The sequence below is a fragment of the Gobio gobio genome (genome assembly GCF_949357685.1).
Source record: "Gobio gobio genome assembly, chromosome: 24".
NCBI classification, from domain to species: domain Eukaryota; kingdom Metazoa; phylum Chordata; class Actinopteri; order Cypriniformes; family Gobionidae; genus Gobio; species Gobio gobio.
This window is the reverse complement of record NC_137120.1, coordinates 38,627,255-38,650,952: the sequence shown is the minus strand read 5'-3', so window position 1 is coordinate 38,650,952 and position 23,698 is coordinate 38,627,255. Positions and strand designations below refer to the sequence as shown.

Genomic DNA, 23,698 nt, shown 5'->3' with positions numbered 1-23,698 from the left:
ATAGATAGATAGATAGATAGATAGATAGATAGATAGATAGATAGATAGATAGATAGATAGATAGATAGATAGATAGATAGATAGATAGATAGATAGATAGATAGATAGATAGATAGATAGATAGATAAAATAAATGCAAGGTAAACAGACAGGAAGAAAAGAAACAAGGAAAAGGAGTAAAAGAATAAAGGGATAGACATGAAGGAAGGAAGGAAGGAAGGAAGGAAGGAAGGAAGGAAGGAAGGAAGGAAGGAAGGAAGGAAGGAAGGAAGGAAGGAAGGAAGGAAGGAAGGAAGGAAGGAAGGAAGGAAGGAAGGAAGGAAGGGATTGATAAAAGAAATGTAAGGAAAACAGACAGGAAGAAAAGAAACAAGGAAAAGGAGTATAAAATGAAGGGATAGACATGAAGGAAGGAATAGATGATAGATAGATGGATGGATGGATGGATGGATGGATGGATGGATGGATGGATGGATGGATGGATGGATGGATGGATGGATGGATGGATGGATGGATGGATGGATGGATGGATGGATGGATGGATGGATAGATAGATAGATAGATAGATAGATAGATAGATAGATAGATAGATAGATAGATAGATAGATAGATAGATAGATAGATAGATAGATAGAATAAATGCAAGGAAAACAGACAGGAAGAAAAGAAACAAGGAAAAGGAGTAAAAGAATAAAGGGATAGACATGAAGGAAGGAAGGAAGGAAGGAAGGAAGGACGCGATGGATTGATCAGGAAGGAAGGATGGAAGGAAGAAGACGAGTAAAGGCTGGAATAAATAGACAAGAAGGAAGGAAGGAAGGAAGGAAGGAAGGAAGGAAGGAAGGAGGTAAGGACAAGATGGGTTGATCAGGAAGGAAGGATCAAGATAAGAGTAAAGGCTGAAATAAATAGAAGGAAGGAAGGAAGGAAGGAAGGAAGGAAGGAAGGATGAGATGGGTTGCACAGGAAGGAAGGAAGGAAGGAAGGAAGGAAGGAAGGACGAGATGGGTTTATCAGGAAGGAAGGAAGGAAGGAAGGAAGGAAGGAAGGAAGGAAGGAAGGAAGGAAGGAAGGAAGGAAGGAAGGAAGGACGAGATGGGTTTATCAGGAAGGAAGGAAGGAAGGAAGGAAGGAAGGAAGGACGAGATGGGTTTATCAGGAAGGAAGGAAGGAAGGAAGGAAGGAAGAAGACAAGAGTAAAGGCTGGAATAAATAGACAAGAAGGAAGGAAGACATGGATTGATCAAAGAAAATGTACGAAAAATAGACAGGAAGAAAGGAAAGAAGGAAAAGGAGTAAAAGAAGGAAGGAAGGAAATTGAAAGGACGGAAAGATAGAGAATGAATAGAGCCAGAGAGAATGTGAAAGCATGTGAGAGGAAATGAAAAAGTGTAGACGTGAGTGGACAGGTGGATGAAACTTCTCAGAACTGCTGTGAAGGGATGGACAGAGCGAAACTTTCAATGTACAAAAAATAAGAGAGAATACATTTACCTCTTATTTTATCCTTCCTTTATAATACATGAGCGCTCTATGTGTGCATTATTCATGCCTAAGTGTCTGAAACGAGAACAAGGCCGGGCAGAAATAGCCTCTCCTCTTTTCTCCTTCCTTAAGGGCACAGCTTTAAACGACTCTTATAACATGCTATGAAGGCACAGGGGCGTCATAAACATGTACACGCGTGTGTTTTTACTTCTGACCTGTAGGAGGAGCTCTCCCTCATGCAGCCAGCCGTCAACCAATCCCGATGCTTTACTGGTGTCCCCGTTACTGTTGTTCGCCGAAAACCCATTGCAGTTGTGGTTTTTCAGTGCGACTGTAGACAGAAAGAGAAAGAAAGAATTACACAAACAATCTTTTTTTTTTTTAAGTTTGATGCTGGTCACTATTCACTGCCATTATATGGATGAGCACAAGTGTAACGGAGGCCAGCTAGTAGTTACTGTGCGAGTAAACCTCACTCCTCTGATCTCAAGAGACGCCCTAGTGACTGAGAGGTTGCAGCCTTTAGCCTCCTTGTTAGAGTGTCCGACTCTCTTGCAGGCGGACACGGGTTCGAGCCCCGCTTGGAGCGGTGTGAGTAGAACCGGAGGGGTTATATTGGTGCCGTGACCCGGATGGGAGTGAGGTTTAGGGGGGTGAGTGTAACGGAGGCCAGCTAGTAGTCGCTGTGCGAGTAAACCTCACTCCTCTGATCTCAAGAGACGCGCTAACGACTGACGCTTGAGGTTGCATTCTTTAGCCTCCTTGTTAGAGCGTCTGACTCTCATGCAGGCGGACCCGGGTTCGAGCCCCCCTTGGAGTGGGTGGTTCAAACAGGAGGAGTTACATTGGTGCCTTGACCCAGATGAGAGTGAGGTTTAGGGGGGTGAGTGTAACGGAGGCCAGCTAGTAGTCGCTGTGCGAGCAAACCTCACTCCTCTGATCTCAAGAGACGCTCTAGAGACTGACACTAGAGGTTGCAGCCTTTAGCCTCCTTGTTAGAGTGTCCGACTCTCGGTGTGAGTAGAACCGGAGGGGTTATATTGGTGCCGTGACCCGGATGGGAGTGAGGTTTAAGGCCCTTTCACACCAGTCGCGTAACGAAAAAGCGAAGCGGGAAAATGAATATTTCGTGTGCGAATAGTTCGCGTCAAAACCATTCACATCAGCCGCGACGCGAGTTTGCGAAGTCTGTGACGTTTCAGAGCTGCAGCATTCCAAAACATTCGCGGCAACAGCTGAGAAAACACAGACACTTCATCATCCAGTGAAGATGAGCTTTTCATTTTATTTAAAAGACAGAGAAGAAGGTTTTGGGTGCACCCAGTCTTAAAGAACAGAGTCTGAAGGGGAGTATGCTAATCTACAGGAGCTAAAACTTTATCATGGCCGGTTCCGCACTTACTTCAAATGTCCGTGTGACAATTTGTGGAGCTCGAGAGAGAGACGGTAGTAGCACATCTGACCAGACAAACACACACTTCAGGAACCAATCGATCCGGAGCTGCTCTGTTTCCAGTTGAGTCACAATGTAAACTTTTTGTGCCACAGTCATACTTGATGGAAACGCATTCACTTTCCATAGTCGCGGACACAATTAGGTTAGAAAAAAATCAACGAGTTTTAACTCAAAAGGTTATGTTATCGTTGTCTGTAGCCTGCAGTGGGCAAACACAGCGCATCTGTACAGCTGTAAACACAACTACAGCTGTAATCTCATGAGAAATGCGATACCTGGCAAAGGTTAATTCTGATTGAATAGCTAATGACATCAACTGGACATTTCGTGACCTTTGTTTCCTTGTATGTGATTGGTTGAAGCCTTTTCTGTCGCTGCGAGTGTTAAAAAAATCGACATCGGAACGAAAAAAATAAACATTGTTTTTTCGCCGCAGCACATTCGCGTTCGCTGTGGAAGCACTCATTACACAAACAGCTTATCAAAAAATAAAACCATCGCGCAAATTATTTGCGTGTCAAAATCACGTCCAGTGTGAAAGGACCTTTAGGGGGGTGAGTGTAACGGAGGCCAGCTAGTAGTCGCTGTGCGAGTAAACCTCACTCCTCTGATCTCAAGAGATGCTCTAACGACGACGATAGAGGTTGCAGCCTTTAGCCTCCTTGTTAGAGCGTCTGACTCTCATGCAGGTGGACCCGGGTTCGAGCCCCGCTTGGAGCGGATGGTTCGAACAGGAGGGGTTACATTGGTGCCGTGACCCGGATGGGAGTGAGGTTTAGGGGGGTGAGTGTAACGGAGGCCAGCTAGTAGTTACTGTGCGAGTAAACCTCACTCCTCTGATCTCAAGAGACGCTCTAGAGACTGACACAAGAGGTTGCAGCCTTTAGCCTCCTTGTTAAAGCGTCCGACTCTCATGCTGGCGGACCCGGGTTCGAGCCCCGCTTAGAGCGGGCGGTTCGAACAGAAGGGGTTACACAAGCGGGACATTTAAAAAAAAATCTCCTTTTGTATTGCGAAAAATAATGCATATGACATTACAACAACACCAGGGTGCGTAAATGATGACTTCATTTTCACTTTAGGGTGAACTACACCTTTAAGTAATAAACATTTGGGCGTAACCCGTTCTTAAACTTATGAGATTATGAAAAGAACTCAATTCTCACATATTTACATATGCTCTTTTATAGTTCAAGAGACTTAACGGAGAAGTATGTTTCAAGTATCAGCTTTGTCTCAGTTGTTTCTCACAAAATGTATTAAAGGGGTCCTATAATGCCCCTTTATACAAGATGTGAAATAAGTCTCTAGAGGGTGTATGTCAAGTTTTAGCTCAAATACCCCACAGATAATTTTTTATAGCATGTTAAAATTGTCACTTTTTGAGGGTGAGCAAAAACGTGCCGTTTTTGTGTGTGTGTCTTAAATGCAAATGAGCTGCTGCTGCGGAGCTTCAAGAGCTCGAGTGAATATTAGGTCTCTGTGTAACAAAAGTGGGCGTTTATAAATTTGTGGGTGTTTATAAACTGATGGGTGTTTATAAACCATGCAATGAAAATTATCCCCTTCACCTGACCCCACCCCTAAACGTGACGTGGACCAATCAGGTAACGCAGTGAAAAACACCCTCTGTTTATGGCCTCGCCCACTGATCTAGTAACTCCTATTACTATCCTGCAGAGGCCTATACTATACTTGGCTTGAGTTAGCAGAAACTGTTCAGCCTTTTATGTTCAAACCGGAGTCGGACAATGATGGAGAGACTCAAGAAGAAGTGACAGGACGTTTCGGAATGTTAGATGGTGAATTTATTAGTTAACTATCTTCAAGTCAATGATTAGCATATTCTATTCATGAGAATCTATAAATCACTCATGTGGGAACTGTTGTAAGATGCACAAAGCCAGAGAATATCTGCTGCATGGAGATAGAACAGGTGTAGTTTAGTTTAATTACGGTTATAACTTATGTCGTCATCTTGTATTGCATTTGTGTAAGTACTGCATTACAATAAATGTGAAAAGACGGATGCGGCAGCTTGAGCAGACTCCCAAATGTGCTCTACTACAACAGCTCTCAACATGGCCTTTGTTGAATGTTCCCGGGGGCGGGGTTTATGCAAATTTTTAGGGTTAGTGATGTCACTAACCCAGAATAAGCTGCTTGTTGTAGTCCTTAAAAAGCGATTTCTTTAAAATATCTCCCTTTGATTTGAACTTTGAGCGTCGTAACTTTGCAGATGTTGTTTATGCTCAAACAGCGACATTACACACCAACAAAAATTAAAAAAGTGAAATCATAATCAACCACCCCTTTAAGAGAAACGCAAAAAGACACAATTGGACGATTTTTGAGATATAGATCTTAGATATAAGATCGACATGGTTACCTTAGCTCACATTAATGTCTTTGATGATAAATATTTTACTTCATATTGAGATCTCTGACTTATTACAGATTTAAAAAAAATGTGAGCAGAGTTTGAGATCATGTTGTGATCTCTTAAAGGAGACAAGAATCAAAGCATAATGTTATAAGCAGGGGATCTTACACAAATACCGTTTTATCTCACAGTAAAGGAGAAACAATCTCACTTGAGGTTCAATTATATTATATTCACTTAAAAATAACAGTTTGTTTCCAAACAGGTTTCCCACACACTCTGCCACAGGTCAGGCAGACAGAAAGCCCCGCCCCCAAACCCACGCCATTGGTCGAGCCACTGTTGCCGTGCAAGGCTGGTCGGAATTCTTAAACAAACAGAGCAAGTTTTGCTAGCGCCACAGAAACACAGTGTTTATACTTTTCAAGGATCTCAACCTACAAATAGGTAATGTATTATTAAACTGAGTATTTAAAAAAAGTATTTATCTTACTTTCTTTTCAATGTATTTCGCATTTAATACAGTGCGCTCTGTGCTGTTTTCATCTCGGCCAGTAATGGATTTGGTCCCTCTTTCAGGACAAGACAAACTCTTTTGAGCATTAAAGGAGGACCTGACCTACAAACGACAGGGGAAATGGCGGGAGACAGGCCAGGAGATCAGGGACACGAAAAGCTTTTTCACTGAGAGAGAGAGAGAGAGAGAGAGAGATAGAGAAAAGGAAAGAGGAAGCACTTTTCACTTGTGCGAACATACGTGGAAAACGCATTTGTGCACGGTGAGAGAAAGGTCACCTTGCTCTCGCTCATAACCGCCTGGCAACAACATAAGCAAACGTGTCATATTTGATCAGCATCTTGTGGCTTGTATTAAACTGTGAAGTGCTCAGACATTTGTTTATTGATATCGTCCAAAAACGTCCACAATAGCTGAACCACCACTTGCGCCAATTATTTCCGCAAACCGAAATCCCACTGCCTCTTGATGTCAAGATTTTAAGTCTATTTGACGATTCCTTTTTGTTCTCCTTTGCCGACCTCCGACCCTTTTAATAGTCCTGACGCGCAACCTGTCGTGACCCCTGACCCCTGTCGAGCCATGATGCAATGAGTGAAAATGAGGTTGACGTTATTCCCTGAGACATTAGGAAGCAGCCAAGAAGAAAAAATGTGATATTACAGACTTTGATGTTAGTTTTTTTTAACCCATATTTCATTGTTTTATTTAAAATAGTTCTAAGCACAAACATGAATAATGTGGTAACATGGTAAATTAACACAATTGACCATGTTTAAATCTTAAATTCACTTTATAATAAAGCGGTTCGACCACCACTGCTTTAATGTGTTTCCCATTTCCCCTTCAGAAAGCCTCACAGTGTTCTCGTGTCGCGTGAAATAAGCGTGACCAATATCAGCGTTTACATACGCCACGGGTATGTCCAACTCATTTAACCCCAACTCATTGTAGGGTTCACGTTAGGGGGGGGCAAAACATTCATGTTTTTTTGGTCTCCCAATAGAGAACTGATGCTCTTCTGGAGCTAATAAAGTCCAGAATCAACTTTAATGCTATATGTTATATATTATTTAATATATTATATTTATTAACAGAATTTATGTAGTCATTTTGCTATGTGCTTTTGGTTTTAGTGTTAGTCACTTTAACTTAACTTTCATTTAAGGTTTATGTTTTTTTTCATCTAATATTTATATTTTATTTAATTTCAGCTTCATTCCAATTATCAATTAAAAAAAAAAAACATTTTAGCAAACAGTAACTACACTGGATTTAATACCGCAATATTGGGGTAAAACGAAAGGGGACACATTGAATTTACTCATTTCATTCTGGAGATATATATGAATCAATTAATATTAATAAAGCAACAATGTTGGCAATAAAATGAAAACTAGAGAAAATTCAATACCAAATTACATTTTATTAGTAACTTATATATTGAACACGTAATTATAATATTTAAATATTAAATATTTACACAATATTAAAATAAACATTTTGATAATAATACACTCTAAAAAATGCTGGGTTAAAAATAACCCAAGTTGGGTTGAAAATGGACTAACCCAGCAATTGGGTTGTTTTAAGCAAACATTTAACCCAACCGCTGGGTTAAAACAACCCAATTGCTGGGTTAGTCTATTTTCAACCCAACTTGGGTTATTTTTAACCCAGCATTTTTTAGAGTGTAATATGAATTCAAACATGAATAGATTAATAATAATACAAATTAAGACTGTACTTTCAACATATCAATTTAGGAAACTTTTAACCCCGAATAAGTTGGAAATGAGATAATCAGTTACATCATATTTAGGACATTTAAAGTTCAAGTAAGGAGCATTTTTATTTCGTACTTGTACATTTGAATTGCTCTTAGCTTGAAATATTTGAGTAAGCTAATTCATACACAACTTAAAATGATCATGTAATCTCAACTTAAATAGTATTAGTAGTAGAAACTTGGCTAGCTTTAACTAGCTAATTCAATAAATACTACCTTGCTAATTGGTAACACAATGCTAAAAGTTATTTTTAACTAAAAGTTAATTTGATTAAAGTAATTTGTTTAATTTGAGTTGGCTCTATTCGAACCAATTAATTATTTTGAGCGTTAGGGTTTACAGTGATACGAAAAAGGAAACAAAATTTTGCATACAGGCGACAATGCTGTCAAAACAATCCCTGTTCAGGCCAGTAGATGGCGATGTCACTTTGTAAAGAATTTCGCCTATAGACTGAACTCGTATTCTCGAACTCGCAATTTTCAAAAACTTGCACTTTAAAACCCGTTTTCAAAAGCTTGCGTTTTAAGGGCCCCCAAAATGCCGTTGTCATGTAAATGAACGGCCAAAACGTATACATTTTTCAGTCCTTCCAGAAAAATGCGGCTTTTTTGTGTGATTGTTGCAGGCAAAAATCCTTGATTATGTGGCACGTTTTCTTAAAAAATGCGATGGAAAATGCGGGATATTTATGCAATTTTATGCAATAAAATTGCGGGAACTTGCAAAAACTGCGGTTCGATGAAAAAGAGAAAAAAAGCACTACATCGCAGAAAGTGCTGGAATATTTAAGTTCTCATCTTGTTTTATTGAAGACCTTAATAAACCCATGGCTCAAATGTACAAAACATTGAGTCAAACAAGTTCTGTATCTTTATAAAAGAAATATGCACCAACTTCTGAAAAAATGAAAAAATAACTTCCTGTTTTACAGAGGTAGCTATACAAAACAGACATTTGAGTGCTTCCAATGCACAAAGTGCAATCTCTTAAAGGGTTAGTTCACCCAAAAATGTAAATTCTGTCATTAATAACTGACCCTCATGTCGTTCGACACCCGTCAGACCTCCGTTCATCTTCGGAACACAAATTAAGATATTTTAATTGAAATCTGAGCCATCATGGAAAGGCCTCCATTGGCACAATGCACGGTTCACTCTCAAGACCCATAAAAGGCACTAAAGACGTCGTTACAAAGTCCATCTCACTACAGTAGTTCTACAATAACTTTATGAAGTGGCGAGAATAGTTTTTGTGCTAAAACCTAAATAACGACTTATATAGTGAGGCCGATTTCAAAACACGGCATCATGAAGCTTCGAAGCGTTATGAATCAGCGAGTCGATTCATGATTTGGATCACGTGTCAAACTGCTAAAATCATGTGACTTTGGTGATCCAAACCGCTGAATCGACTCACTGATTCATAACGTTTCAAACCACTGAATCGACTCACTGATTCATAACGCTTCAAACCGCTGAATCGACTCACAGATTCATAACGCTCCAAACCGCTGAATCGACTCACTGATTCATAACGCTTCAAACCACTGAATCGACTCACTGATTCATAACGCTTCAAACCGCTGAATCGACTCACTGATTCATAACGCTCCAAACCACTGAATCGACTCACTGATTCATAACGCTCCAAACCGCTGATTCGACTCACTGATTCATAACGCTCCAAACCGCTGAATTGACTCACTGATTCATAACGCTTCAAACCGCTGAATCGACTCACTGATTCATAACGATTCAAACCGCTGAATCGACTCACTGATTCATAACGTTTCAAACCGCTGAATTGACTCACTGATTCATAACGCTTCAAAGTGCTGAATCGACTCACTGATTCATAACGCTCCAAACCGCTGAATCAACTCACTGATTCATAACGCTTCAAACCGCTGATTCGACTCACTGATTCATAACGCTTCAAACCGCTGATTCGACTCACTGATTCATAACACTCCAAACCGTTGAATCGACTCACTGATTCATAACGCTCCAAACCGCTGAATCGACTCGCTGATTCATAACGCTCCAAACCGCTGAATCGACTCACTGATTCATAATGCTCCAAACCGCTGAATCGACTCACTGATTCATAACGCTTCAAACCGCTGAATCGACTGATTCATAACGCTTCAAACCGCTGAATCAACTCACTGATTCATAACGCTCCAAACCGCTGAATCGACTCACTGATTCATAACTCTCCAAACCGCTGAATCGACTCACTGATTCATAACTCTCCAAACCGCTGAATCGACTCACTGATTCATAACGCTTCAAACCGCTGAATCGACTGATTCATAACGCTTCAAACCGCTGAATCGACTCGCTGATTCATAACACTTCGAAGCTTCATGATGCTGTGTTTTGAAATCGGTCAACACACCGGGAAACTGCTTTGCTTTGGTCTTTTGCTGTTATTTTTGTTGGCCAATGGGAATGTGCGAGCTTCATCATGGTTTCACCGGAATCTATGGTTTCTCCACGGGGTTTGCAGCTTTTCGATGACGTTCACGTCGGGTAATTACGTCACTTCAAAACGTTCCCATGGCAACAGGGGGAAATGGCGGCTCTTGTGTGAAGTAAACGAAAATTTTTCAACTTTCTGCTAATAAATATGACTTTTTTGCAACGAAAATGCAGGGAATATGAAATCAAGCTAGCCCCGTATATTTTGCAGGCGGAAATAGGCAATTTACACGGCGAAAGTGCGGCGTATTTGAAAAAATGCGGCCCCCGCATAAATATGCAGACTTTGATTACCGGTATGCATTAAATCATGCGATTGCATAATCACGATTTCTGGAAGGACTGATTTTTAAAATGTTTTTAGTTGAAAATGCTGTCTTGTAAACACATAATCTTGTTTGATAAATAATATAACACAAAATATCTTCTCCTCCTGGTTGTCTATATCTTCACAGAGCATGTGCGCGCTCACCTATGCTAGTATTGCATAGCATATTTCAGAAGATTAGGCTTTGTTATGAGCGTATAGCAGCACAGTTAGCGGCAGTGATGAAAACAGGAGGCTATGAGCGTTTCGGTGCCCCTGACAATCCTTCTTATATGCTTCAAAGACCGACGGGATGTTTAAGACCCTTTCCCATGATCTTTAGCTCCTGTCTCATAGAGCTGGAGACAAAGGGTGAAGGGCCACAGCCAAACAGAGACCGAACTCTGCACGCAACCACACCATGTATATGCCAATGACACTGCGCCATTCACACACGCAAATGACCAACAAATCAGCATATTCAACATGAAGAGATCATGAACACATCTATGCCACGGTTCACATTGTATATTTATATATATATATATTTATGAGACCACTGCACAATAATCTTAAAGGCCGCTTTAAGCACTTGAAATGAACATATTGTGGGCGTGCATTAGGTGACAGATGAGCTAGCGATTCCCTTCAGAGGGTCTTCAGAGGGTTTCCTGGCGGTTCGCATGCTCGTGCTTTGGGGGTTTGACTGTGTTTGTGTAGCGGCTCATTGTGGGTCACTGAACATTGAGTCTCTGGGGACGGAGACTCTGGAAAACCTGCGCTAAATGTTTTGGCTTGGTTTCTTACGGTTTTATGTCCAAACAAAGTAGTTCAAACGACAAAGAGGAAAAAATAAAGAGTTGCAATACTTTTGTCAGCATGATATTATAGAGGAAAAATTAAAAGTTATATATATTAAATATTCTTATTTTCCATTTTAAATGGATAAAATAATTACCCATCAATATATATGTATGAATACAAATGCAGGCTTTTTTATTTTATTATCAACAGCAAATTATTAATTATTATTAGTATTATTTTTAAGTAGTATTACCAATATACAAATGCATATTATAATTACAAATAATTAAAATAAACAAATATATCTAAAGATTTTATTTTATTTTTAAAAGTAAGTATATATATATATATATACACTAATCAGGCATAACATTATGACCAAGGTGAATAACACTGATGATCTCCTGTTAGTGGGTGTGATATATTAGGCAGCAAGTGAACATTTTGTCCTCAAAGTTGATGTGTTAGAAGCAGGAAAAATGGGCAAGTGTAAGGATTTGAGCGAGTTTGACAAGGGCCAGATTGTGATGGCTAGAGCAGTGTTTCCCAACCTTTTTTCAGTCATGTCATCCTTTGACAATGTTCTCCATTTTGTGGCATTCATTACGCTAGGGGTGTAACGGTACAGATTGCTCACGGTTCGGTTTGTATCACGCTTTTAGGTTCACGGTTTCGGTACGGTTCAGTATTTGCAATGTTCAGGGTAAAAAGGACTACTGTCAAATAAAAATAAAGAAAATAAGAAGAACAAATAATTTAAATACAAGCAGCAGCACAAATAAATACTATTGAGCAAAGAGACTAATAAAATAAACTATGCTTTTCAGGTTTTTCACGTACGTCTAACATTAGTTTTCAGGTACAGAAATTGATCAAATGTAAAATAACATTGCATATTTGACTGTATAAATTAAAGATTAATCCTATTAAACTTACAAAAGCTATTCTATCAGGAGCAGTGAGTGATGTCCTTGTCTTTTGTTGTTTGACATTAAACAGACAGCAGTAAATGCTACTGCCCCTTTAAGACCTAATGCACGGATATGCGTCGTCTTTCTCGACTGTATAAAGTTTACCTAAGGCATATTCAGACTATGTCTGCTAGAATACTCATCAAGATGGACATGTTGACATACTTTTTGTGTGAGTTTGTCCATTCAAGAGCAAGACTTGAAAGAGAACTCAATATATGCGCGCTGTGAGACGTGTGCGCGCTTTCGGATGAGTGCACAGAGACACATTTTCTCACAGCGCGCGCGACTTCTCATTCGCGTCTTCTGGCACTAAACCCGGGTGATGACGGCGAAAATGTCATATTCGAACATACGGCAGCACTCGCATACATTGAACAAAGTTTACAAAGAGAGAATTATTTGATTTTTTTTTTTTTTAAATTTAAAACATTTTTTGAAGGACTTTTATATGGCACCCCTGCTCTCGTCAGACGGCACGTTTTTGTAAACTTTGTTCAATGTATGCGAGTGCTGCCGTATGTTCGAATATGACATTTTCGCCATTATTTTATTAGTCTCTTTGCTCAATTGCCTGGTTGGGAAACACTGGGCTAGACGACTGGGTCAGAGCATCTCCAAAACTGCAGCTCTTGTGGGGTGTTCCCGGTCTGCAGTGGTCAGTCTCTATCAAAAGTGCTCCAAGGAAGGACCAGTGGAGAACCGGCCACAGGGTCATGAAGGACCAGTGGAGAACCGGCCACAGGGTCATGAAGGACCAGTGGAGAACCGGCCACAGGGTCATGAAGGACCAGTGGAGAACCGGCCACAGGCTCATGAAGGAACAGTGGAGAACCGGCCACAGGGTCATGAAGAACCAGTGGAGAACCGGCCACAGGGTCATGAAGAACCAGTGGAGAACCGGCCACAGGGTCATGAAGGACCAGTGGAGAACCGGCCACAGGGTCATGAAGAACCAGTGGAGAACCGGCCACAGGGTCATGAAGGACCAGTGGAGAACCGGCCTCAGGGTCATGAAGGACCAGTGGAGAACCGGCCTCAGGGTCATGAAGAACCAGTGGAGAACCGGCCACAGGGTCATGAAGGACCAGTGGAGAACCGGCCTCAGGGTCATGAAGGACCAGTGGAGAACCGGCCACAGGGTCATGGAGGACCAGTGGAGAACCGGCCACAGGGTCATGAAGGACCAGTGGAGAACCGGCCACAGGGTCATGAAGGACCAGTGGAGAACCGGCCACAGGGTCATGAAGGACCAGTGGAGAACCGGCCTCAGGGTCATGAAGGACCAGTGGAGAACCGGCCTCAGGGTCATGAAGGAACAGTGGAGAACCGGCCACAGGGTCATGAAGGACCAGTGGAGAACCGGCCTCAGGGTCATGAAGGACCAGTGGAGAACCGGCCACAGGGTCATGAAGGACCAGTGGAGAACCCGCCTCAGGGTCATGAAGGACCAGTGGAGAACCGGCCACAGGGTCATGGAGGACCAGTGGAGAACCGGCCACAGGGTCATGAAGGACCAGTGGAGAACCGGCCACAGGGTCATGAAGGACCAGTGGAGAACCGGCCACAGGGTCATGAAGAACCAGTGGAGAACCGGCCACAGGGTCATGAAGGACCAGTGGAGAACCAGCCTCAGGGTCATGAAGGACCAGTGGAGAACCGGCCACAGGGTCATGAAGGACCAGTGGAGAACCGGCCACAGGGTCATGGAGGACCAGTGGAGAACCGGCCACAGGGTCATGAAGGACCAGTGGAGAACCGGCCTCAGGGTCATGGAGGACCAGTGGAGAACCGGCCACAGGGTCATGAAGAACCAGTGGAGAACCGGCCACAGGGTCATGAAGGACCAGTGGAGAACCAGCCTCAGGGTCATGAAGGACCAGTGGAGAACCGGCCACAGGGTCATGAAGGACCAGTGGAGAACCGGCCACAGGGTCATGGAGGACCAGTGGAGAACCGGCCACAGGGTCATGAAGGACCAGTGGAGAACCGGCCACAGGGTCATGGAGGACCAGTGGAGAACCGGCCTCAGGGTCATGAAGGAACAGTGGAGAACCGGCCTCAGGGTCATGGAGGACCAGTGGAGAACCGGCCTCAGGGTCATGAAGGACCAGTGGAGAACCGGCCACAGGGTCATGGAGGACCAGTGGAGAACCGGCCACAGGGTCATGAAGGACCAGTGGAGAACCGGCCACAGGGTCATGGAGGACCAGTGGAGAACCGGCCACAGGGTCATGAAGGACCAGTGGAGAACCGGCCTCAGGGTCATGAAGGAACAGTGGAGAACCGGCCTCAGGGTCATGGAGGACCAGTGGAGAACCGGCCACAGGCTCATGGAGGACCAGTGGAGAACCGGCCACAGGGTCATGAAGGACCAGTGGAGAACCGGCCACAGGGTCATGAAGGACCAGTGGAGAACCGGCCACAGGGTCATGAAGGACCAGTGGAGAACCGGCCACAGGGTCATGAAGGACCAGTGGAGAACCGGCCACAGGGTCATGAAGGACCAGTGGAGAACCGGCCACAGGGTCATGAAGGACCAGTGGAGAACCGGCCACAGGGTCATGGAGGACCAGTGGAGAACCGGCCACAGGCTCATGGAGGACCAGTGGAGAACCGGCCACAGGGTCATGAAGGACCAGTGGAGAACCGGCCACAGGGTCATGAAGGACCAGTGGAGAACCGGCCACAGGGTCATGAAGGACCAGTGGAGAACCGGCCACAGGCTCATGGAGGACCAGTGGAGAACCGGCCACAGGGTCATGAAGGACCAGTGGAGAACCGGCCACAGGGTCATGAAGGACCAGTGGAGAACCGGCCACAGGGTCATGAAGGACCAGTGGAGAACCGGCCACAGGGTCATGGAGGACCAGTGGAGAACCGGCCACAGGGTCATGAAGGACCAGTGGAGAACCGGCCACAGGGTCATGGAGGACCAGTGGAGAACCGGCCACAGGGTCATGGAGGACCAGTGGAGAACCGGCCACAGGGTCATGGAGGACCAGTGGAGAACCGGCCACAGGGTCATGAAGGACCAGTGGAGAACCGGCCACAGGGTCATGGAGGACCAGTGGAGAACCGGCCACAGGGTCATGAAGGACCAGTGGAGAACCGGCCACAGGGTCATGGAGGACCAGTGGAGAACCGGCCACAGGGTCATGGAGGACCAGTGGAGAACCGGCCACAGGGTCATGGAGGACCAGTGGAGAACCGGCCACAGGGTCATGAAGGACCAGTGGAGAACCAACCACAGGGTCATGAAGGACCAGTGGAGAACCGGCCACAGGGTCATGAAGGACCAGTGGAGAACCGGCCACAGGGTCATGAAGGACCAGTGGAGAACCGGCCACAGGGTCATGGAGGACCAGTGGAGAACCGGCCACAGGGTCATGAAGGACCAGTGGAGAACCGGCCACAGGGTCATGGAGGACCAGTGGAGAACCGGCCACAGGGTCATGGAGGACCAGTGGAGAACCGGCCACAGGGTCATGGAGGACCAGTGGAGAACCGGCCACAGGGTCATGAAGGACCAGTGGAGAACCGGCCACAGGGTCATGGAGGACCAGTGGAGAACCGGCCACAGGGTCATGAAGGACCAGTGGAGAACCGGCCACAGGGTCATGGAGGACCAGTGGAGAACCGGCCACAGGGTCATGGAGGACCAGTGGAGAACCGGCCACAGGGTCATGGAGGACCAGTGGAGAACCGGCCACAGGGTCATGAAGGACCAGTGGAGAACCAACCACAGGGTCATGAAGGACCAGTGGAGAACCGGCCACAGGGTCATGAAGGACCAGTGGAGAACCGGCCACAGGGTCATGAAGGACCAGTGGAGAACCGGCCACAGGGTCATGGAGGACCAGTGGAGAACCGGCCACAGGGTCATGAAGGACCAGTGGAGAACCGGCCACAGGGTCATGAAGGACCAGTGGAGAACCGGCCACAGGGTCATGGGCGGCCGAGGCTCATTGATGCCCGTGTGGTCCGATCAAACAGACGAGCTACTGGAGCTCAAACTGCTCAAGAAGTTAATGCTGGTTCTGATAGAAAGGGCTCAGAATACACAGAGCATCTCAGTTTGTTGTGTATGGGGTGGCACAGCCGCTGACCAGTGCCCATGCTGACCCCTGACCAAAAATGCTTCAGGAATGCTTTGAACGATTTTGAGGTGTTGACTCGGCCTCCAAATTCCCCAGATCTCAATCCAATCGAGCATGAGCTGAACAAACAAGTCCGATCCATGGAGGCCCCACCTCACAACTTACAGGACTTAAAGGATCTGCTGCTAACATCTTGGTGCCAGATACCACAGCACACCTTCAGGGGTCTAGTGGAGTCCATGCCTCGACGGGGACCAACACAATATTAGGAAGGTGGTCATAATGTTATATATATATATATATAAAAAAACTGTATATACTGTGTTTAAAATAATTCAAATATTTTATGTTAATTATTATGTACTGACAGGGTCAAAACAGCTGAGATTGCATTGAATAAATTTCAATAAAATAATATCTGTCATTCTTTCTAATGCTTGTTTTAGCTAGAAGATTGTAAGAGGAAGGAGAGCCGTGTGGTGTCTCTGGTTTTGTGAGGAAGATAAAACGAGCGAAGGAGAAAGGCAGAGAGAGAAAGAGGCTATGTTGGGTATCAAATATTAACACTTGAGCCCCACGCGTCACGTGTTGATGACATCACAGCCGCAGATGTGGGCCTGAGGGAGATTCTGCAGGGCTTCAGAGAGAGAGCGACAGCCAGCAAACCATAAAAACATCACAACACACACGTCTCTTTGCGCACACAGACGAAAACAATCACCACACTCGCTCTCTGTTTCACTCCCTCCCCTTTTATCCCTCTTTTCTTCAGTCCTTTGTGGCTTAAAGGTTTGCTAAGCAAGTATTCTTACTGCTAAATGCTAACATAGCTAATACTCACTCATACAAACGCCTAAACAAAACAAACAAGCACTAAAAACAATGCTACTGCTCGCTATCTCACATTTCCGCACAAGATTAAAATGTGCAGATGCTAATATAAAAGTGTTAGCTAAAAATATTGCTAATATGTAAGCTTGAAAGCCTTTAGCACAGTTAGCATGCTAGTCACTCTAGCAAACCAGACACAGAATTCGATGTCAAATCATCAATGATGTTAGCATTAGTCTTGCATAATTAATGCTTTATTCATGAAGGGGTGGGATTGTGTTAAAGAGCGACAGGAAGCAAGTGTAAGAACAGGATGTAATGGCTACTGAATCATTTAAGATGGAGTTTAATGAGCTCTGATCAGTGGTTATAGTTTAAAGCTGCATATATGAGCATTTTTTGAAGTCCTGGTACAACAATTGATTTATTTTTTTTTCATTCACGCCACGGTTTCAATTCAGTCCACGTTAACTGTGACAAGATATGATTAATCACGAGTAAATATATAATATAATTGATTGACAGCCCCAAAAATAGCAAGTTATATGTCACTAATAAAACATAAAATAATATATAAATTACAATAAAATAATAAATTACCCTAATTTTAAGTTATAATATGGAATTCAACTGATATACGTTCACAGATGTGTGTATATTGACTATATAATTGCAGTATTTTAGTCAGTTGATAGCCTTAAAAATAAAAATACATTTAGAAGAATTATGCATTAAATAGAAACGCATATTTTATTTTCAAACATATTAAAATAAAACAAAATTAAAAAATAGAATTATGCATAAAAATAAAAATGAATGAAAAATAAAATATTTTAAACGATTGACAGTCGGAGAATAATAAATAAATACATTTGCCAAACTAGAAGAATTATATATAAAATAAAATGTAATGAAAAATTAATTCAATATTTACTCGGTTGACAGCCATGAAAATAAATAAATAAATAAATAAAAGCCTAACTAGAAGAGTTATGCATAAAATAAAAATGAATTAAAAATTAAATATAAAATAATAAAAAGAAAATTGCGCAAAAAATAAAAATGCATGAAAAATGTATTATTTGAATGTCTTAAAAATAAGAAAATTAGAAAAAAGAAATCTACAAATTTGCCCACCTAGACGAATTATGCAATAAAATAATGAATGAAAAATCCATTAAATATTTTAATCGGTTTACATAAATAAATAAACAAATAAATAAAATTAAATAAAAGCCAAACTAGACGAATTATGCATAAAATAAAAATGAATGAAAAATTAAATATAAAAATAAAATTGTGCATAGAATAAAAATGCACGAAACATTTATTATTTGAATGTCTTAAAAACAATAGAATAAGAAAATAAATGAATGAAAATAAATAAAAATGAATGAATGAAAAATCCATGAAATATTTTAATCGGTTTGCAGCCATAAAAAATAAATAAAATTATAAAATAAAATAAAAGCCTAACTAGAAGAAGTATGCATAAAATAAAACAATGAAAAATTGTATATAAAATAAAATAATAATAAAAGAATTGTGCATAAAAAAAAATGAATGGAAAATGTAATATTTTAATCAGTTGACAGCTGTAAAAGACAATAATAAACTACAAATATATATACACAGTTGCCCAACTAGAAGAATTGCACACACTCTAAAAAGTGCTGGGTTAAAAACAACCCAAGTTGGGTTGAAAACGGACAAACGCAACGACTGGGTTGTTTTAAGCAAACATTTAACCCAACCACTGGGTTAAAACAACCCATTTGCTGGGTTTGTCCGTTTTCAACCCAACTTGGGTTGTTTTTAACCCAGCGCTTTTTAGAGTGCATAAAATAGAACTGCATGATCAATTCATCCCACCATCCCTCCGACAGGCGGGCGATATAAAGTGCACATGTTCCTGTCAGACAGCTGGAGACCAGCGGACAACATCTGTCCCCTTCAGAGCCAGCTGCAGTCACAACACACACACACACAGTTAGAAATACAGTGTGTACATGTACAGGATGTCCACTGGATGTGCTCCTAACTGTGTGTGTGTGTGTGTGTCTCCTCAAAGCAGAAATCTCGTCCACATTGTGATCTATTGTGTGTGACAGCAGGAGGGCATTGAGCGGACACAGAAGCCTCGGTCAGGGGATGCTTATGGATTTTTTCCGCCTTTCCTACTGTAGTTTTATTTCTGTATTTACCTAGAAAAGCAGAAACACTCCGGATTATAATAAAACTGTTTGTTGGCCGCACTAAAGCTTAGCTACTAGGATGCAATAAGGAAATTTATTTAAAGGGTTTTAGGGGAACGGAATGCATTAACTATAACAAAATTATATAATTCATCACAATTCAATATTTGAATTGGTTAACAGCTCTAAATATTCAACTATTAATAAATCTATAACTATTAATCTGAAATTCAATTGATGTGCGTTGACAGTTTGTGTAAATAATGGCAATTAAATCTATTATTCAACGGACAGCCCTAAAACTAAAAAATAATAAAATGACTGATAAATCAATACTACATTAATATATAAATTAAAACACAGATGTGTGTGTCATTTACAGTATATAATCACTATTTTTTAAAAGCATTTTCATTGATTGATAGCCCGAAAAATAATGATAAATAATTTAAAAAAAAATATATATATATAGTTGTGCATATTAAATATATTATTCAACTGACAGCCCTAAAAATAAATACAATTAATAATAAAACCAATAATACATTAATATATAAATCAAAACACAGATGTGTGTGTCATCTATATAATCAATATTTTTCAAATGTATTTTAACGACTGATATCCCTAAAAATAATGATAAATTAAATTAATTTAAAACATTTAATATAAATAGGTGTGTATATTAAATATATAATGGCAATTAAATATATTATTCAATTGACAACCCTAAAAAGAATACATAAAAAAATACAATTAATAATACATTAATATATAAATTAAAACACAGATGTGTGTATATCATCTAATCAATATTTTTCAAATGTATTTTAACGACTGATAGCCCTAAAAATAATGATTTTTTTTTTAAATATAAAAATAGGTGTGCATATTAAATATATTATTCAACTGACAGCCCTAAAAATAATATATAAAAATAAATACAATTAATAATAAAACCAATAATACACCAATATATGAATTAAAATACAGATGTGCATAAATCACGTATATAATCAATATTTTTCAAAAGTATTTTAACAATTGATAGCCCTAAAAATTAAGATTTTTTTTTATTTATAAAAATAGGTGAGGTGTGCATATTTAATATATATTTTCAATTGACAGCCCTAAAAATAAATGTATTAAAAATAAATACAATTAATAATAAAACCAATAATACATCAATATATAAATTAAAACACAGATGTGCATATATGTATTTAATCAATATTTTTCTAAATTAGTTTTACAATTGATAGCCCTAAAAATAATGATTAATTATTTTTTTAATTAATTAAAATAAAGGTAGGTGTGCATATTAAATATATTATTCAATTGACAGCCCTAAAAATAATACTTCAAAAATAAATACAATTAATAATAAAACCAATAATACAATAATATATAAATTCAAAATCACAATTTTTTAAAAGTCTTTGAATCGATTGACAATTTTATGTAAATGTATTATATGAATCAGTTGACAGCCCTAAAAATAATAATAATAACAATAAATTAAATTAATAAAATGTTTAAAATAAAATAAAAAATATATAAATCTGAATAAATTAGCCTAACGGTAGAGTTTTGTTGAATACAACTGACATTTTATTGACCACCTTAAATATAATAATTAATTAATTAACATTAGAATAGTTGAATAAAATAGGTTTAGAGGTTTGTTAAAACCATGAAATGTTGAGCGTTATGCCGTTTATTCAGCCTAATCGACCACCGCTTGTGTAGTTTGGCAGGGTCAAATAAAACGGGTCCAAAAGGTGTCGGTTCCCATTTAAAACCAGCTGTAAAGATGTGAACCTTTGGCTTCGTTTGATACATCACAGATGTGCAAGTACTTTAGTAACAGAATGTTTTTCATTCCATTCAATCAAACTATTGGAGTCATAAATACATATTTGTTGACATCACCATGGTATCTGATCTCTAAACAGATCAATCTTGAGATCTAGCTTGAGATCAGTCTAGCTCTTCAGCTACAGAGATGCTTAGTCTGTCTGTCCAAACGATTGGACAATTCATCTCAGATGTGAATCGCTCCAAACGGGATTTCGGTTATGTGGCAATTCAGCGTATCTGATCCAGCGAATTTGATTACATCACAGCTCGCACCATTCCTGGAAAAGCAGATGAACAAACAAAACCACACACAAATATTCACAAGAGGAGATCTTTGAATTAGCGAGGCATTAAGGGCAGCAGTTAGCTTTCAAAACCCTTAAATAGGCCAGCCGTGATACTTTTCCTCCTAACCAACACTAAGGGCCCTATCATACACTAGGGGTTGCACTCATAGATATACATAATAAAGGCTAGATGTCTCGGCCAATGGAGGTCGACGTCCGCACCTGGCGGCCATCTTGTCACAGGCAGCTCGCTCACTCGTAACATTGTTTTAATGGTGCATGTACTTTTTAAATAACCATAACTTGCTAAATTTTCCACTGATTTTCAAACTGTTTGGTTTGTTATAAACGTCAGAGATGTAGTTATGACACTGCGTATGTTAATAACGTTTGTAAGAAACCAAAACATTTGTAAATCCGTCAAGATTTCAGCGAGATAAGAGTATTTGTGTTCAGATCACTCGCCTTACATCAGGAGCCACAGAGCCCTGTGACAAGATGGCCGCCGGTGATGACGATAGAGAAAGCCAAACCACTTTAATGGTACCTAAAACCCAGGATTGGCACAAACTGAGCTTAAACATATCTGGCTAGCCAGCTAAACCGGCTTCATGGTATAGGCCCCTGGTCTAAAGTCAATAGCGCAGTATTTTTTGTGTTATTTAACCCTCTGGGGCTCTTCGGTCATTTCCGACCCAAATTCTTTTAAATAAATTTTTTTAAAAATCGTAGCTTCATCGGAATGGTCCGAAACTTGGTGACTTTATTGGTACTTGGTATATGAACACCCAAACAAATTGGTGACAGGATTTGAAAAGTCTAAGTGGTCGTAAAAAAAATAGTCACACATAGGAAATGAATGGGAAATTGGCAAAAATATGAAAATACAGAGTTTTTTTGTGCATACAATCTACAAATCAGCCAGGATGCAGAAAAAAAGGACTCAACAGTGAAGGGGTGAATCTCTAAAACATCAAGAGTGCAAAACAGACAAAAAAACTCACACACACACACACAAACATACACACAAAAACACAATTAGCTTTTGGAATGGCACGCGTTAATTTGTATGTGCGTGTGTTTTTGTGTGTATAAGTGTGTGTGTGTGTGTGAGTTTTTTTGTACTCTTGATGTTTAAGAGATTCACTGTTGAGTCCTTTTTTTCTGCATCCTGGCTGATTTTTAGATTGTATGCACAAAAAAACTAATTTCCGCTTCATTTCCTATGAGGGTAATTTTTGACCCGAAGGTCCGGAGTGTGACTATTTTTTTTTACGACCACTTAGACTTTTCAAATCCTGTCCCCTTGGTTCATATACCAAGTACCAATAAAGTCACCAAGTTTCGGACCATTCCGATGAAGCTACGACTTGTAAATTTTTTTATAAAACGCAAGATCCACTATAGTGGTAAAAATGTGCTATTGCGTGATAAAAATGCTCAATGTGTCCACCGGATGGCACCGATCTCATTAAAAAAATTGCTTTTATGAGGCCTAGGCTTGACTCTAAAATGAAATACAGCTTTAATAAAAAAATGAAAAACATTATATATATATATATATATATATATATATATATATATATATATATATATATATATATATATATATATATATATATATATATATATATATATATATATATATATATATATATATATATTTTTTTTTTTTTTTTATTATTATTTTTTTTTTAATTATATTCAATGGGAAAAATTGGGTCATAATTATTGCATAAATATTAATTATAAATCATAAAATTATCTCAAAACACCAAAAAAGAAAAGAAAAACTATTATTGAACAAAAATATATTAATTTTACTCAAATCTTTTTTATCTTAATCCCGCCCTCCGGGTCATTTTTGACCCGAAGGTCCTGAGTGTGACCCATAAATGAAGACACCCAGAGGGTTAGTAATATACGTCTATAGGCGGGTGCACAACACACGTACACTTTGCTTGTTACACACACAGGAGCAGCACACACACATTTTTAAATATAAAAAATTAAAATATTCCTCCATGTAAATAGCAAATCCGCCATGGCGCGAATGCAACAGGCTTTTAAAGGGAATGGGAGATGAGACTCTGATTGGTTTATAGCATGTTACGCCCAAAACACACCCATTACTCATTAAGAGACTAGCTACAACCCTTTTGGACCATGTGCCAGGCGCACCGACCGTTTTTTTCAGTCGTTAAACTAGCAAAAGTGGATTCA

The 23,698-nt window shown here is 40.3% G+C and overlaps 1 protein-coding gene across 1 annotated transcript in view; it reads right to left on the bottom strand.

The window, feature by feature from the left end:
• ahr1b (aryl hydrocarbon receptor 1b) overlaps window positions 1–23,698 on the bottom strand; it is a 90,375-nt gene that overhangs the window by 32,863 nt on the left and 33,814 nt on the right. The window contains exon 3 of the mRNA XM_079807487.1: window positions 1,704–1,819. Within this exon, the coding sequence (XP_079663613.1) occupies window positions 1,704–1,819 (116 nt within the window). The remainder of the gene's footprint in view (window positions 1–1,703; window positions 1,820–23,698) is intronic.